Here is an 18,299-nt window from a genome sequence, read left to right as displayed (position 1 = left end):
ACATGAAAGTCTATGGCACATTCTTTTATATACTATCATGAACATACTGTACCAAAATAACAGATAGAACTCACCTGCCTTTTTGCTTCTCTTAGTTTTCTTTTGAGGGCTGTCAAAATCCTTTGTACTTCCCATAATCTTTCTTCTTTAGATAAATCCTTTATCCCCCCCTGCAAATCTCGATGTAAACAATTCAAAAGAAACTCCTGGAAAGCAATGCCACACACTAAATAGCATTCTATGTCTTATGTTAAGCTAACACCACGCATGATTTCTTAAGATGTGGAATCAACTATTTTTCAATTATCCTTTATTTCATTAGAGTGAAATAATGGCATTAGTTATGTTTTCAAGGACATGACTGAAAAACAATCCTTATTATTTGTTGCCTGAGAATTAGGTACTCAGTACACTTATACTTTTAATAGTTCACTGACAGTTTATTCATACCTTCTCCCCAACACCATCAACTAAGAAGAAATGGGAGCTCAGAGCAGATGAAAGGGAAGGAAAGCCAGAAGGCTTTGATAATATGCCTACAAATAAATAATCTAACATCATTAAACTTCTTAGTCTTGAATTTTTTATTCTGTTGACCCCCTAACACATGGCAGTGCTTCTCATGTCAAAGTAGCATGTTGAAAAAGCCCAAATTTGGGGCTCAAAACGTGGTTCTGTAGCTTCACACTCATGTGACACACAGTAAGTTATTTAAGTTCCCTCAACTCTTATCTGTAAACCACGGCTGATGACAGCAATCTTGTCAGATAAGCAAACAATTATGGACTGTCTACACTATGCCCGGCATGTATCATGCCTTATCTCATTTGTGGTAACTGTCACATCAACCCTATGAGAGGGTCCATTTTAAAATGAGAATACCAAGGCTTAAGAAAGTTAAGCAACTTGCCTAAAACTAGTTATTAATTAGGAGCAGAGCAAAATTCTTTTTTATTAGAAAACTATGCTCTTTTCACCATGATATTCTGAATTCTTTGCCATGAGATAGCACCAAATGGTAATTTCTGACTTCAGCATACTGTGAAGAACATGCCTAACATAGGTCCAGACACATAGAAAGTGCTTTGTAAGCAAGAGCCGATCACTGCCTCCAGTGCGGCCATGAAGGGGCAGACTGTGCGAGCAGACTGTGTGGGCGGGGGTCAAGGGCACACACCTGTCTCCGGATCTCTTCCTTGATGCCAACCTGGGTCTCTGGCAGTGTGGGCATCGTGGCCATGTTAGACCACCGCAGAGGTTTTGTCACTTGCTTTAGAACCACATTTCCAAAGAGTTCTTGCACGTGTGTAAAAAACACATACAGGACTCGATTACTGATCTAAGAAAGAAATTAAAAGATTTATAAGAAACCTATTAAAATTACCATTTTTATTTCATTTATTTCTGTCTATCACATAGTGCATCCTTTAATACTGGCCACATGAAGGGAAATTCTACCAAGTAGTGACAATACAGGCTTTGCTAATTGGTGGCCAACTTAAGAAGAATATGGCAAAATATGACTTTAATCACATACTCAAGCACCATAAGGAATTAAAGGAGAGAAAAAGCCAAGAAAAAGATGGAGGCGTGGGTGACCAATTTGTTCTTTTCTATCACTACAATATTAGCTAATTAAAACATCTTATGTTTCTTATTTACAACTTATTTTGAGACCTTTTAACAGGACTATAAGAGAAATGAGAGCATTTGTGGTTACAAAGCTGGGCACTCATGTGCTAGGAGACTCAGATGAGGTTGGCTGTAAACCTAATAAAAAAATTATTTCCTACCTAAAACTTACTCTTATAACACACTTGAATATTCTATGATACTATCATTCCTATTAAAGTAATATTACCAATGTAATTACTATTTACCAGATTCAGAAACCCCAACTAACATGAATGAAATTGAAGTCTGAGAAATATTTAGCATCCAAATATAATCAAAGAGCAATGAAAGAATCTTTAGTAAATGAAAACACGCTCTAATAACATTGACAATGATTTATGGTAGCCTAGAATACAGGCCGAAAAAGTGATCATCTTTTTTATGGGGGGGGGGCCCAAGTAAAATATTAGTATCTCCAATTAAAGGAAAACATATACTCTATGACACCACCAACTGAGCAGCAATCAAGAAAAGCCAAGTATTTATGTTGTTAAAAGACACTAACACACACTACTCAATTCCCTGGAACACATTCTGGACTAAGAGCCTACAATAAACCTCTCCAGGATCCAACTCCACCAAAGAAATTCTCAAGGTAAAGTTCTGACAAAACAAATTAATGTTAGGCCCATTTTTGCCTGAGTTTGATGTGCATGGGTATAACTAAGCAATAATGCTATCTGATGAAATAACTAACATCTTTAAAATCCTAGTACAGATGAACTCTCAATTGCTCCTCCCTCTGGTAATCATATAACATTGTGATCAGGAACTTGTTTATAAACCCACAGCAAAGACTATATTACATTCAAATTACATACCTACAGGCTAAACTATGCTTGTCATATTACATGTCAACGCTGTCCACATTGTGAAAGACACCTACAGTCAAGAGAATCCATTATCTACCTTCCCCAGTTAATTGCTTCACTTGTGACTCAGTGATGGAAGTGTCCTCCTCCACCTACCAGTGTCAGAACCAGAGGGGACAGTGAAGGGAAGACCACGTACCTGAACAGTTGGACTGAGCACTATAGAAATGTTCTGAATATTCATTTTAGTTTCCAGTTCCTTTGTAATGACATGGTCCATGTGCACAATGAGCCAGGAAATCAGAAGATAGTTACATTCCGGCAGTTCTTTCAGCAAGCGCTGGAATTCCTGCACTTTCTCGCTCTCTGAGGTCCTACCACAAGCCTCTTCAAATCGGGGCATAAGCTCTTTGGTAAGCAAATTCTCTGGAAGTTCTCGCAAATACTGCTTCAGCAAACTGGCTACAGTGTTAGGCTCATACTCTTCCAAGTTTGTAGACTCCTCTCGGTCATAAGCTACTTTTAGCTCATCCACTTTTGATTTAATTCCTTCAAACATTTAAATTCAAAAAAGAGAGAACAATAAAAAAAAATCAAACACCTAAATTTCCTTTCTCTGTATACTCACCTTTGCCGGGGAGATCCAAGAACAGCCACCTGACCAAGAAGGACAAACCTCTTCTTATGAATTACTTATCTGCACAAGGGTCATATAATTCCTCTATAAACACTCACTTAACCAAAGGCTAACAACTGAAAATTTGAAAATTCAAAACAAAACACAGCAAACGTAAATGTTTTAAACAAATATGCCAATTGTTTTGGGAAAATTAGGGTTTTTTTTTTAAATTTAAAGGTAGCTAGGTAAATACTGAGGCAAAAATTAAACTACAATCCAAGTATAAGTCTTGTCCTACACATGCAACCGACGTTTTTGTTTTTGTTTTTTTTTTTTTGGCCAGGGCTGAGTTTGAACCTGCCACCTCCAGCATATGGGGCTAGTGCCCTTTGAGCCATAGGCACTGCCCAACCAACTACTTTTTAAAACTACTCACAAGACTGAAAATATAACGTGTAACTTAGTAACATATCTTCCCAAAATTTGTGGGTAAACTGCCTTTTTATAAGTAAAAACTGCAACTGTAAAAGGAAAGTTAATCTAAACAAAACTCTTTGAAAATTATCCTCCATTAGCTAGTCCCCAACTACAATCTATATTAAAGTTTGGATTCTTTAAGTGTTTCCTTAATCTAAACAAAACTGGAACAAAAAATAAAGTTTGGGTTTCTAAAATCAAATTTTTTTTTTTTATTGAACAGAAAGATACTCTAACACACAAAGGAAATGTTATCCAAACATTATGTATTATGTAAATTTAAGTCTTTAGTCCAGTGTGCATTAAATAGTGTAATTCAGCGATAGCCTCATAGCTCAGAAAACACCAAGTAACTTTTTTTGTTACACTTAGACCAACTGTTTAGGCCACAAATTAAGGCTGGCAGTTTCTAATGGTAAATGTCATCTAATGTGACAGCATTTACAATCACGATAGTGCTTACATCTGGGCTTTGGCATTCCTCATTTAATGGCATTACAATAAATCTTTTTACTTACCAACATTGACAAAATAAAACCAATAGCACCAAATAAAAAAATAACAATAGGAATTTATTTTTGCATGATCTTTAAGATAGAAAAGTTAGAAAATAATTCCCACTTTCTTATTTTTATCATAGTGTGAGTAAAACATGAGCAACAACTTTAACTGAAATTCCTGGCAAAGACCTTCTCTCTTTCTCATATATATTTAATTTTTCCCCTCAGCAAATTGCACAAATGGACTATGAGAATGTGTGTTCGGTTTGCTGTTACTCTAAAATTACTAAAATGTTTCCTTTAAAAAACCATACACTCCGGCTCGGCGCCTATAGCTCAACGGGCTAGGGCGCCAGCCACGTACACCTAAGGTGGCGGGTTCGAATCCCCAGCCCGGACCCGCCAAAACAACAATGACGGCTGCAACCAAAAAAAAAAAAATAGCCGGGCGTTGTGGCGGGCGCCTGTGGTCCCAGCTACTTGGGAGGCGGAGGCAGGAGACTCGCTTGAGCCCAGGAGTTGGAGGTTGCTGTGAGCTATAATGCCACGGCACTCTACTCAGGGGGACAGCTTGAGGCTCTGTCTCAAAAAAAAAAAAAAAAAAAAACCATACACTCCAAGTAAAGCCGTTCAGGGAAAAAGAGAAAGCGCATACAGGAGCATACCGTTAATGCAAAAGGTATAAAACATACACAAGTAAGTTAAAATGTATAAAGCCACTCACACTGTCTTTGTATTAGTTTTAAAATTAGAACTAATATATGAATAAATGAGAATCAAAATCTCTAGCAAAAAAACAGATTATTACCATTCTAAAAGAAAAGACTCATCAGAAATGATTGTGGAATTACACTAAACTGTAATTAGCATCAGAGGCTATATTCTGCTTTCAGAATATAAATTTACTGACAATTCTGAAGATAAACATCCAAAACTAAATAAAAGGAGGTACTAGTAGCTTCTATTTAATAGATATACAAATGTTGGAAAACTGCAACATGACAAATAAAATTTGTTATGGGGAATGCCCAAAGAATACATTAAAAAAAAAAATCTTGGCCATAACTACAGTACAAGGTATGCTGCTTAGCACAACCACAGATTAAAGAATAAAAAAAACTTCATCAAAGCAAGAGCTCAGTCCCTCAGAGTAAAAGTCTGAATGTCTTTATACACAAATAAAGGATTCCACAACTCTGAATTTCCAATAGAATTCAAACAGCAAAAATAGGTCAGAGACAAAAGAATCCTTCAAACAAAGCTGTAGAAACTTTTCAGAGAAACCTTAACTAAAAATTTCTTTATGCCTATCAAGATCATGAGAGAAGCAGCTTATGTTATTAATGCTTAAACTTTTAAGAATCAATTTGCATAAATTTTTGAAAAGCAAATTTTCAAATTCATTTAAATGTGTTGGTTTTATGTTAATACAAAGAAGTTATAAACTGGTGGCACCTGTGGCTCAGTGGGTAGGGCGCTGGTCCCATATACAGAGGGTGGCAGGTTCGAACCCAGCCTTGGCCAAACTGCAACAAGAAATAGCCGGGCATTGTGGCAGGCACCAGTAGTCCCAGCTACTCGGGAGGCTGAAGCAAGAGAATTGCCTAAGCCCAGGAGTTGGAGGTTGCTATGAGCTATGACACCAAAGCACTCTACCGAGGTCAAGAAAGTGAGACTCTATCGCTTAAAAAAAAAAAAAAAAGTTATAAACTTAAATTTAATGCCTGATTTATTTTCTTTTAAATAGTAGCATTTGAGCCAAAATACTCTTAAATGAGAACATGGAATCTACTGGACTTTTGTAAAAGTTTTCCTAATTATCAAAAATATCTGCTTTTTCTCAACAAAATTTAAGTATCAAATCAACCTTAAAGAACTGTGTATGGACTAATTAAATGGAAAAACTAAGTCTAATCTCTCTATATATTCTAATGTGAATGGTTTAACAACTCATCATGAAAATAAGTGTGACTGACAGTTTTATAAAATACATCTCTAAACAGAAGTTGATGACGTACTAAGAAAGTGAAGAATGGGAATGTAATGATTGGGAATACAGATGCTGCTTCCAGTCAGGACTTTCATCCTATACTGGTACAAAAGTTGTACTGCCTAGTAAGAAGCATTTTTACTTGACAGAGTACAGTGGCTCACACCTGTAATCCTAGCACTCTGGAAGGCCAATGCAGGTGGATTGCTTGAGCTCAGGAGTTTAAGACCAGCCTGAGCAAAAGTAAGACCCCATCTCTACTAAAAATAGAAAAACTGAGGCAAGAGGATCACTTCAGCCCAAGAGTTGGAGGTTGCTGTGAACTCTTGACGCCACGGCACTCTACCTAGGGCAACAGCTTGGAATTCTATCTCAAAAAAAAGAAAGAAAAAAATATTCTTACTTTTAAGTAATAAACATTTTGCTTGATTTTAGGTACCCAATATGAAACACCTTCTTTAAGTATGAAACTTAAATTTATGTAGACATAGGATGAAGATAAATGTAAAATCCATTTCAATAACATGAAATAGCTGCATGTGGCTAACAGAAGCATTCACATTTGGGGCATAAACATTTGGAAAGGAACACTTCATTGGTTTTCAGCCTTTTAGTGAAAATCAAGTGTAGTAGTTTCTATCAGTTTAATATCAGATATGTCCTCTAATCCAAGGACAATATATCAAATGGAGTTTTAGAACAGGAAGCTGGAATAGGAGCTCACTCAGTCCACTCCAGGCATCAACTTGATATCTTAGTAGCACAAGAGTGGTGCACCTTCAAAAAAACCACTTCATGCCTCTTAGCTGAGCTCCGGAAATGCACTATGTGACTACATCAACAAATGTGCCTCTTGGCCCAGAAGATTCCTTCACACAGTCATCTTTCCTTTTCTTGCTGACAGCCCTCACACCACTGAGCCTCTGCTGAGACAGGGAAGAAAAGGAAAGAAAAAGCATGTGTATCTGAACACATGTCCTGATAAGAGATGCTACCCATGGCTCAGCGCCTGTGGCTCAAGTGGCTAAGGCGCCAGCCACATACACCTAAGGTGGCGGGTTCGAATCCAACCCAGACCCGCCAAACAACGACGGCTGCAACCAAAAAATAGCCGGGCGTTGTGGTAGGCACCTATGATCCCAGCTACTTGGGAGGCTGAGGCAGGAGACTCACTTGAGCCCAGGAGTTGGAGGTTGCTGTGAGCTGTGAAGCCACAGCACTCTACCCAGAGGGATAGCTTGAGGCTCTGTCTCAAAAAAAAGATACTACCCATATGCTTCACTTTGTCCCAGTCCTGGCTGCTGCAAGCTATGAACCACTAAGGTGTGAATCTGCCTAACAGAAGGAAATATCATAAAAAATGAAACTGCCCAAACACAAAAAGAGGAGTGGGTGAGGATTTTTGTGCAAATGGAAGGATGAAGGAAATCAGTAAGGCTTAGGGCTCAAGCCAAATTTTCTACTCAAGTTAATATTTTTCCTTCTTTGAAATACGAAAGTGAAGTTAATTTTAGAAAACCACCAAGTACGTGTCCCCAATACCTGAAACTCTATAGATGCCTTCACACTTCATGCCATACTTCTCTACGTAATCTATACATTCACGGAAAACTGCCGGCAGCCGAATGCCGTCATACATCATGGTCCTCTCTACTGCATCGGCCAAAGGAATTCCAAAAATGGGTTTGAGATTCGGAACATCAACCTGAGGCACCTCCGGCTCCTGAATTGGCTTCTTCTTTTTTTTCTTTTCCTTCCACTGTTTAACAACATCTGCTGCTGTCAAGTCTTTTGACTTCTTCTCTTTATGTTTTTCTTCTTTGTGCTTTTCTTCTTTATGCTTTTCATCTTTGGGTTTCTCTTTTATTTTAAAATCCTTCTCCTTCTTTTTAGAAAAGCTGGGCTTCTTAAAAACATGGATTCCCTTGGACCTCTTCATTTTAGAAGGACTTTCAGCTTCATCTCCAGAGCTATCTTCCTGAAAGGTAGCATAGCCTTCAGCTGCCAAAGGAATATATACAGTCTAAGTTATATGTTTGTTTAGTGTCAAACTATCCATGGGTTTTCTGAGAACACAATCAAATAATAGTGCCACCTGGCACTAGCTATCTGGCTTTACCCTCCTGGGCTTTTCCAACAGAGAAATGTTTTTCTTCTCAGCTAAAAAGAGATGTTGCAGCAACATATCCTGGCCACAAGAGGGCAACAAGAAGCTGACAGTTATCACACTTATACTATAAGGTGAGGAAACTAGTTTTACATTATACAGGTACGTATGTATAAGTGGAATTTTGGCAAACTAAATATTATAAATACACACGAAAAGGTCTACATAGAGAAATAATGGAGTTGTTCTTTCCATAAGATAGAGTAAGTATCATTTTATCATATGAATCATGTCCCTCAACAAATTACAGGGTTAGTATCCCTTCCCTGAAATTCTTGACATAAGAAATGTTCTGAAATTTTGGATGTTCCAGGATTTTGGAATATCTGCATTATATGAGTTCTGCATCCCTAATTTGAAAATCTGAAACCTGAAATGCCTCAATGATTATCTCCTTTGAGTGTCATGTTGAGTGCTCAAAAAATGACAGATTTTTCAGATTTGGGAGCATTTTGTATTTTCAGATTCGAGACTATAATTACTTTGCCTATCTTTATCCTATTTGGTACCTGCTACTTGAGGCAATTGCAAAGCATGACACAAAACTGCACTACTGCACTGTTTATATGCTTCAGTTCTTTCTTTAGTTATTATACTTCACCCTCCTGTCAAAAACTGTTAAGTTCTTTCTGGAGATCACAGCAGGGACTGCAGCCTTATTTGAGTAAAGGACTGACCTTTGAAATTCCCCCATCTTTGGATATGGCGTCTGGCAGATTACTTTCCTATATCAGAAGGTCTGGATTTTACACACTGACAAAAGTGCCTAATTGCTTTAAAACCACATCAAAGTAGTCACAGTTTTATTTTGTTTTGCGTTATCTACAAGGTGTCCCAAAAGTTGTCTCTAAACTCACCATGCATAGGGAAATTTTAGCTAAATGTACTTTTATTTACTAAATATTCATTACAAAATTTTACAAAATATTCTCTACATCAGTATTTTTCAACATTTTTATATCATGCCATACCTGAACCTATAGTTAAACTTCTGTGGCAGACTTAAATTATGTTGATCAAAAAAAAAAAGTTAAAAAGAATATACTTTCTGTGCTCTGAACTTCTTTCAAAAATAATTTATGATCTTTAAAAATGTTCAAGGCACACCTAAGAACGCCTCGCAGCACACTGATTGAACATCAGTGCTCTATGTGTTGGCCACCTCTTTGTAAAATTTTGTAATGAGTACTTTGTAAATAAAGGTACACTTAGCTATAATTTTCCATTTCTCATATGTATATTTGTCGATCTTTGAGACATCATGTATAGCGCTCCTAATTCTTTTCCTTAGCTAGGTAGCTACGAAGCTGTTATTTTTTTAATTCCAAATCTTTCAAGCTGTTTTATAACAAAGATTAAAGATATTTCATATCTTACCCTCTAATTAAAATACCATGAACACCATACCAACTGGAATGGCAAAAATCTTAAAAGCAGGCCAGGTACAGTGGCTTGCTTTTAAGCCCAGCACATTGGGAGGCAGAAGAGGGAGGATCACTTGAGCCCAGGAGTTCAAGACCAGTCTAGGCAACACAGCAAGACCCTGTGTCTACAAAAAAATTAAAAAATTAGCCACGGATGATGGCACACACCTGTAGTCCCAGCTACTCAGGAGGCTGTGCCAAGAGGATTGCTTGAACCCAGGATTGGAGATTACAGTAAGCTACAATCAGACCACTGCACTCCAGCATGGCTACAGAATGAGAATTAGTTTCCCAAACAAACAAAAACAAAAAACCAAAGAACTTAAAGGCAAAATATCATGACATAAAGCAACTAAAATTCTCATTCACTGATGATAAGAATGTAAACTGGCACAACCACCCTGGAAAACTGTTTTACAGGATCTACTAAAGCTGAAATACAGCCTATAAGCAAGCAGTTCCACTGCCTAGGCACATATGTAACAGAAATGCATAAACATATAAACCAAAAGATGTGTGACAATGCTCATAGAAGCACTACTCATAGTAGTCAAAAACTGGAAACAGTGCAAATAAGCAACAACAGTAGAAAGGATAAACTCTAGCATATTAGTGCAATGAAACAATATTCCGCAAAAAAATGAACGAATTACTGCTACATGGACTAACATGAATAAATCTAACAAACATATGTTAAATTAAGCTAAAACTGCCTTCTTATATATTTTAAGTTTGGTCTAAAAGTTTCTCCTACATAATGAACTATAACCTAACTAGATATGTAAACAGACCGTAACCTACTCTTGTACACAGAATTTTGGCCAAAGGCAGCCAGCCATTCAAATTGTGTTCAGAAGGAAACACTGAGCTATAACTAATCCAGCTTTTTCTGTACCTCACTTTCCTTTTTTCTGTCCATAAATATTATCTGACCATGTGGCAGTCACAGAGTCACTGTGAACCTTGTCAGGTTCTGGGGGCTGCCAATTTGAGAATGCTTTGCTTAAACTCTGCTAAATTTAATTTGTCTAAAGATTTTCTTTTAACACATAATATTGGACAAAAGAAACTAGATGTAAAAAGAAATATGATTTCATTTAAATTAAGTTCAAAATCAGGCAGCACTTACTTTCGGGAGAGTTGAGGCATTCCTTTTAGAAAGGCAGCAAAAGAGAATTTCTAGGGTGCTGAAAATGCTCTATTTCCAAATCCTTTTAGTAGTTAACACAGGCATATCCACTTATCAAGTTGCACACAATTTGTGTGCTCTATGTTATCTATCTATATCTGTCTATATGCTTCAAAAATAACATAAAAATATCACAAAGACCAAAATAAAGGAATACTTAAAATAACTTATCTTATTTGTTTTTGTTTTGTTTTTTTTTTTTTTGCAGTTTTTGGCCAGGGCCGAGTTTGAACCTGCCACCTCTGGTATATGGGGCCGGCATCCTATTCCTTGAGCCACAGGAGCCACCCGACTAAATCGACTAAATAGCTATTCTTAAATGATTCATCCTCTCTACCAAATAGGACCTATAAATGGAATGCATCATGACATTTACTTAAGAAAATGAATACCTACTTTATGAAAGGTTCCAAAAAAGTGTACCCAACTTGCCCAAGAGAGTAAGTTTCTACAAGGCCAAAATTCCAATATTAATAATAATTTTTATATATATTACTTTAAATGATCATTTCAAGAAATAGTCACTGCAAAACTGTGCCATTTCTGGAAACTCAGTATTTTTATTTGTGAGATTAAGATTCTAAAATGCAACTCTTCTATACTGAGACCCTGAAAAACAAAGAAAAGAAAATCAAACCAGAGTCTCTGAGTTGACAAGCTTCCAGAAGACAGCTGGTACATGGATTACAATGGAAGTTTATCTAAAATATATCTAAAACACAGGCAAAAATGGAACTTACTCCTTTTTTCCTTTTTCTTAAATTTTCCTTTTTTCTTGCCATGGTCTTTCTCATCATCAGACACTACATCAGGAGGCTCGTGGAGGATGTCATGGGGAGGTGAAGGTTCACCAGTACGGTACAATCCAGGAAACTTAGTAGGGCTGATCTCTTCAGAGCTGGGGGTCCGGGTGAGCCCGCTGCTATGCTCCACCCTGCGGTGTTCACTAGGGCTGCTGGCGGGGGGCAGGAAGCACTCGGTCATGCTGATGCCCTGACAAGGTCTTCTCTGTTACCTATCCATTACACCTACACAGAGAGAAAAAAAATTGGTGGAGTCACCTAACACCAACCAAAGCACAAAACACCACCAATATTACAGTACAACATTTAATTTTGTATTTACAAAATAAAAAAGTTTTCCTCCACAACCCACCTTTAAAAATACTCTTTCATTTTATTTCGGGTTACATTTCATATATCATACATATCATGACTCAAAAGAGTCAAAAGCTCTGGCATCAACAAGTATTAGAAAAAATAAATCAAACGAAGCCAGGCGCAGTGGCTCTCGCCTGTAATCCTAGCATACGAGACTAAGGCAGGTGAGTTGCTTGAGCTCAGGAGCTCAAGACTAGCCTGAGCAAGAGCAAGAGACCCCAACTTTAATAAAAATAGGAAAAAAGTAGCCAGGCATTGTAGCAGGCTCCTGTAGTCCCAGCTATTTGGAAGGCTGAAGCAAGAGTATTACTTGAGCCCAGGAGTTTGAGGTTGCTGTGAGCTATGATGATGCCATGCCACTCTACCCAGGTAATTGAATGAGACTTTGTCTCCAAAAACAAAAATAAACAAATCAAACAAAAATCAGAGTTAGAATTCTCAAAATAGAATATGGAGTTCCTTTTAAAAGGAACTTGTCACTGTAAAAGGCTTCATTCTAACTGCTACCCAAGGTAAAATCTTACTATTTTTGTTGATATTATTGTTGCTATCATTTGTTTTATGAGACAGGGTCTCAGTTGTTTCTCTCTCTCTCTCTCCTGGGCTACAGTGCACTGGCATCATCATAGATCACTGCAACCTCAAACTCCTGGGCTCAGGCAATCCTCCTGACTCAGCCTCCTGAGTAGCAGGGATTACAGGTACACCACCACATTGGCCAATTATTTAAGAACTTTTTGTAGAAAGAAGGTCTCACTCTTGCCCAGGCTGGCCTCGAACCCCTGGACTCAAGTGATCCTCCCATCTCCATGGCCTTCCAAAGTGCTAGGATAGTGCCTATAGGCATAAACCACAGTGCCACACCACTGCTTTCCTTTAAGTTGTGACTAAAAAACTATGAATAATGAGTTACAAAGACTACTTATGTAACTACACTTAAACAGTTCATATCATAATTAAAATTTATAATAGTAAAATGATATATTTAAGGATTCACGTAATTATAGATTACTAACTATAGTTCTACAATGTATGCAATTAGCTCATGTGTTGATAACTATTATATTTTGTACTGCAGATATGCTGTAACAAAGGAACACTTATTTAATCAACCTTAAAACACACACAAAATGTTTCACTACAATGAACAGGACAAACCACAAATGTAAGAGTCAATATCTGTTTGCTTTTCTTTTCTCTGTACAGAGGTACAAAGTCAAAATATTGTGATTAAAAATTACTTGGATTAGATTTTATTCCTCTTCAACTGTCATGTGAAATACTACTAGAGTCACTTTTTCTCTTTGCATTCACTTTTAAGATTATTTTTCAATTTAAAAATTCACAAGTCATAAGAGACCAAGGTGATCAATCTGACCATAGTCAAAAGACAGGCAAATGTGAAAAAAAAAAATTGCAAATTGTGAAAGCACTGATTTCTTTTAAAAGCAAAGACTTCCTAACAATTCAAAAATAGAACCAAAGCAAGACAACTAGACAAAGAACATGATTAGGCAGTTCACAGAAATGTTCAATTTCAACGATGATTTTTGAAACAATAAGTTACCATTTTACTAATGAGACTGGCAAAGAACAAAAAGTATATATAAAATCCAGTGTTGATAAGGATATCAGGAAATAGGAATTCATGAGAATATCTACTAATGGAGAAGTATAAATTAATACAATCTTTTTCTGATAAATAATCTAGTAATATCTACCAAAATTTTAAATGTATGCTCTTTGATTGAGGATTCCTACATTTTTATGTGACACCTATGTTTACATTATCTCTTAGTTCACAATTATTTTGATTTGGTTTCCATACTAGCTTGACAGACAAGAAGAATTTTATTGATAAAATACCTGACAGCACCCGTAGCTCAGTGGGTAAGGTGCCAGTCACATACACCGAAACTGGCGAGTTCAAACCCCGCCTGGGCCAGCTAAACAATGACAACTGCAACCAAAAAAATTGCTGGGCATTATGGTGGGCACCTTTAATCCTAGCTACTTGAGAGGCTAAGGCAAGAGACTCACTTAAGCCCAAGAGTTGGAGGTTGTTGTGAGCTGTGTGTGACACCACAGCACTCTACCGAGGGCGACATAATGAGACTCTGTCTCTTTAAAAAACCTAACATCATCTTGTAAAAACTACTCTTCATGAAATATTTGTTGACTTACAACTGAATGATCACTTTAGCCCAGGAGTTTGAGGCTGCAGTGAGCTATAAAGGTACCACTGTACTCTAGCCTGGGTAACAGAGTAAGCCTCTATCTCAAAAAAGGAAATAAAAGAGGGCAGTGCCTGTGGCTCAAAGGAGTAGAGCGCTAGCCCCATATGCCGGAGGTGGAGGGTTCAAACCCAGCCCGGCCAAAAACTGAAAAAAAAAAAAAAGGAAATAAAAGAATATGGATAGTCAAGCCATATACTTGAAGAATATATTTGTTCTGGGTGCATATATGACCTGCCAAAAGATTTTATCCACAATAAGAAAAAGAATTCAACACAAAAACAGGCAAAGTTGAGCACTTTACAAAGAAAAACATGTTGTAAAAGTTGATCATACAAATTGGGTCATTCTTGTCATACCTGACTAAAACAGTCAGGAAGCTGGGGGAAAAGCACCCAGGGCACATAACATTGCTCCAAGAGTGTAATTCTCTGCAAGCCTGACTGGTGAAACTTCCTGCTGTAACCTGAATCCAGTTTTATTTAATAGCTGCTAAACAACCTGCTGACTCTAAGACGAGCTTTACCCACTGCAATCACTTACCAATCAGAGCTCATCAGCTCCCCCAAATCTTACAAGTGCCAAAGGACTTTTTAAAAGAGCAATATGCAACATTTCTCTTTTTAAAATAAAATATTCTTCTCTTTGTTTTTGAGACATTCAAAGACAACTCAGTCTGAGTATATGCCATGAATTGCAATTCTTGCTTCCCCCCACCAAAAAACATTTTAAATTTAGAGAGTCTTCTTGGTATTTGACTTAGATAATAATAATGGTCAATATGCCCACAGTGAAAGCTCCACATGATGAAACATCAAAGAAATGCAAATTAAAAATCATAATAAACTATTAATGGACATCACCTAGAATGACTAAAATTTTAAAAGAACAATTTCTAACATTGGTGAGAACCGAACTCATACAGAGTTCGGCACCCAGAACTCATACAATTGATGATGGGAATAGAATTCAATCACTTTGGAAAACTGTTTGACATGACCTAGCAATTCTGCTCCTTCTTTATCCAAGAGAAATGGGTACATATATTCACAAAATGGTTAATCATCAGAGCAACTTTATTCATAAATAGCTAAAAACTAGAAGCACCCTCATTTCCATCAAAAGAAGACTGGATTCATACAATGGAACATTACTCAAAATTTTTTATAAAGAATAATCCATATTTCAAAAGATAGCACACTGGCAGGCAGCATCTGTGGCTCAAGGAGTAGGGCATTGGCCCCACATGCCAAAGGTGGCGGGTTCAAACCCAGCCCTGGCCCAAAACTATAATAAATAAATAAATAAATAAATAAAGCAGACCAAGACATCACAGGTTATACAATGTATTTATATGAAGTTTTAGAAAGGCAAAGTCATCCAGGTATTAAAAGAATGTAGAACTGTGGTAGTGGGGGCGTGGAGAAAGAGGCAGGAACTGAGTTAGCAAGGGAGGACATTTTGGGTTGATGGCTACATTCTACACTGGCAGGCATATAGGCTATAGGTATGTATATATTTGTTAAAACTTACTAAACTGTGCATTTTGCTGAATATAAATTATATCTCAATAAAAACTCAGAAGGGAAAAAAAAGGCCATGAATACTTTATAGAGATGTGATCCTGAGACATTAAAAAATACAGACCTTCCTTTTCAAAGATGGACCCCTTTATGTCAGCATGCCATCCCCTTAACTCCCAAATCACTACAACAGAAATGTCTATTTCCAATCATTCAAAAATGAAAGCACACACTGGTTCCTGTATAAAAGAACAATTTCTCTCCAGACCAGGAGCAGTGCCTCAAACCTGTAATCCTAGCACTAGAGGGAAAGGCGGGTGGACTGCCTGAGCTCAAAGATATAAGACCTGCCTGACCAAGAGTGAGACACCATCTCTGAAAATAGCTGGGAAGGGCATCATGGCTGGCACCTGTAGTCCCAGCTACTTGGGAGGCTGAGTCAAGAGAATCACTTGAGCCCTAGAGTTTGAGGTTGCTGTAAGCTGTGATGCCAGAACACTCTACAGAGGGTGACAAATGACTCTGTCTTAAAAAAAAAAAAAAAAAAAGAAAGAAAATTTCTCTGCAGCGAGAACTGAAGGCTCAAAACATTACTTCTGCAATATCTAAGAAAAACTATTAAGAGTATAAAGCCAATGATTTAATAAAAAAAAAAAGTATAAAGCCAAAAAGTCACACATCTAGAATCTTACTTTAGAAGCAAAAACAATTTCACCTTTGAAACTGTGTAATCCTTCAAGTAAAAAGTACTGTTCTGACAGTTACAATTGAGATAAAGCAAAAAAGTTTCATAAAATTAGACTCAAACTTAACAATGGTTTAAAAACATTCACTTCACCAAAGAACTAAGATATATGTTGTTCTTAAAATAGTCTTTTTGCTCATGCTCCAGAATTATTCAGCACACACAGTAAGAATCACTCACCCATGCAAAAGAACAAAGCAATATAAATAGAGAAAAAGAAATTAAGATTGCTAAATGAAAGTCTCCTGAAATGAGCTTTCAAGAATAAATCTGGTTCATTAAACTTTTTTTTTTTTTTTTTGAGACAGAGCCTCAAGCTATCCTCCTGGGTAGTGTGCTATGGCATCACAGCTCAGAGCAACCTCCAACTCCTGGGCTCAAGTGAGTCTCCTGCCTCAGCCTCCCAAGTAGCTGGGACTACAGGCACCCACCACAACACCTGGCCATTTTTTTGGTTGCAGCCATCATTGTTGTTTGGCGGACGCACGCTGGGGATTCAAACCTGCCACCTTAGCCGCTTGTGCCACAGGCGCCAAGCCAGGTTCATTAAACTTGATAATATCTAAACAGAAAAGGGCTGATTCCAGAAAATCAACAACTTATTTAACTAGTTTACAAGTTAAACAGATTCAATATTTTATAAAGGTTCTGTGTTAATAAACACCAGGCTTAAATTCACTAGAAGCAGCTTTTCCTCATTTTTACAGTTTAAAAAAAATCTGTAAATTAAAAGTCTTTAACCTAAAATTCTACAAGGGAATCCAAATACTGGTTTATCGTTACCTTATACATATGCCAAACACCATTAACTGAACTACCAAACCAGTATTAACCTACCCTTTGGGAATGTCATAAGCAGTGTTTTCATACATGATACATTCTTCTTCTTCTAATCATATGTAAAGAAACTATCCCAGAATTAAGAACAAGAGTGTCCAGATCACAAGGCACCACTAAGCCCCCCCACAATAAATGAAGCAACCTGTAACAAAGCACCCTGTGAAACTTCATAGCACAGGGTATGAAAAGAAGAAACAACAAATATCCTGTGAGTGAGGGAGGCATAAAGGGAACACTAGAAGCTTAAAGACAATAAAGAAATATCTTCAAAACTCTAAAAGAAAATTAGTTCCAATAATCACTCAAGTAAAATAAAACCATTTTCAAACATTTCCTATAAAGTTTCTCAAGAATCCCTAAAATAAAAAAACAAGGCAGTAGACTAAACAATAAGGAAGCTTGAGATTCAACCCTGGAGAACAGCAAAGAGAAGCCCCAGTAAAAGTAAACCTTTGATCAGCTAACTAGTCCACAGTGAAGATGGAAGAAGAGCTCCAAGGATTAGTGGAACTTAACACATGACTAAATGGAAAAGTATAAAGAATACTAAGACATTTTAAAGGGCCACTAGAGCTTCTGGGATATATTTATCATAAGAAGAGAGTAAACAAAGCAAGTAAATAAGAGACCACTATCAACTCTAGGAGAAAGAATTTAGATAAGAAAACGAAACTGTACAATACTTGGCTCAACATTACACAATGTATCTGTCTAGTCATCATAATGAAAACAGTGAATACTGATTGAATCAAACACCATGACATGATCATAGTAGAAGACTGAAATGCAGGAAACTGGAGAATGGGATAAGAGACCTAAATCTTCATCTACTGTAATACCTAGTCAAGAGATAGTATCAAAAACTAGCATCTCAAGAAACAGCAATTTATTATTTAGAAAAAAGGAAATAAATACCAAAAGTAAGGCTCGGCACCTGTGGCTCAA

At 37.1% G+C, this 18,299-nt stretch overlaps 1 protein-coding gene and 1 non-coding gene across 2 annotated transcripts in view; one reads left to right on the top strand and one right to left on the bottom strand.

Moving 5' to 3' along the window:
- The window catches only part of RALBP1 (ralA binding protein 1), a 39,040-nt gene that overhangs the window by 7,421 nt on the left and 13,320 nt on the right, over positions 1-18,299 (bottom strand). Inside the window, exons 2-6 of the mRNA XM_023507613.1 lie at positions 11,593-11,880; positions 7,615-8,073; positions 2,686-3,035; positions 1,178-1,339; positions 48-206 (exon numbers count right to left, since the gene is read on the bottom strand). Coding sequence (XP_023363381.1) covers positions 48-206; positions 1,178-1,339; positions 2,686-3,035; positions 7,615-8,073; positions 11,593-11,836 — 1,374 coding nt within the window. The 5' untranslated portion in view covers positions 11,837-11,880. The remainder of the gene's footprint in view (positions 1-47; positions 207-1,177; positions 1,340-2,685; positions 3,036-7,614; positions 8,074-11,592; positions 11,881-18,299) is intronic.
- LOC111721868 lies at positions 6,667-6,854 on the top strand. The gene has a single exon (XR_002770869.1). It is a non-coding gene; the product is annotated as a U2 spliceosomal RNA (small nuclear RNA).

The sequence above is a fragment of the Otolemur garnettii genome, unplaced genomic scaffold, assembly GCF_000181295.1.
Source record: "Otolemur garnettii isolate 467f Iridium unplaced genomic scaffold, OtoGar3 scaffold00193, whole genome shotgun sequence".
In the NCBI taxonomy this organism is placed as follows: domain Eukaryota; kingdom Metazoa; phylum Chordata; class Mammalia; order Primates; family Galagidae; genus Otolemur; species Otolemur garnettii.
The sequence above is the reverse complement of the archived record's forward strand: the minus strand, read 5'-3'. Positions and strand labels throughout refer to the sequence as shown.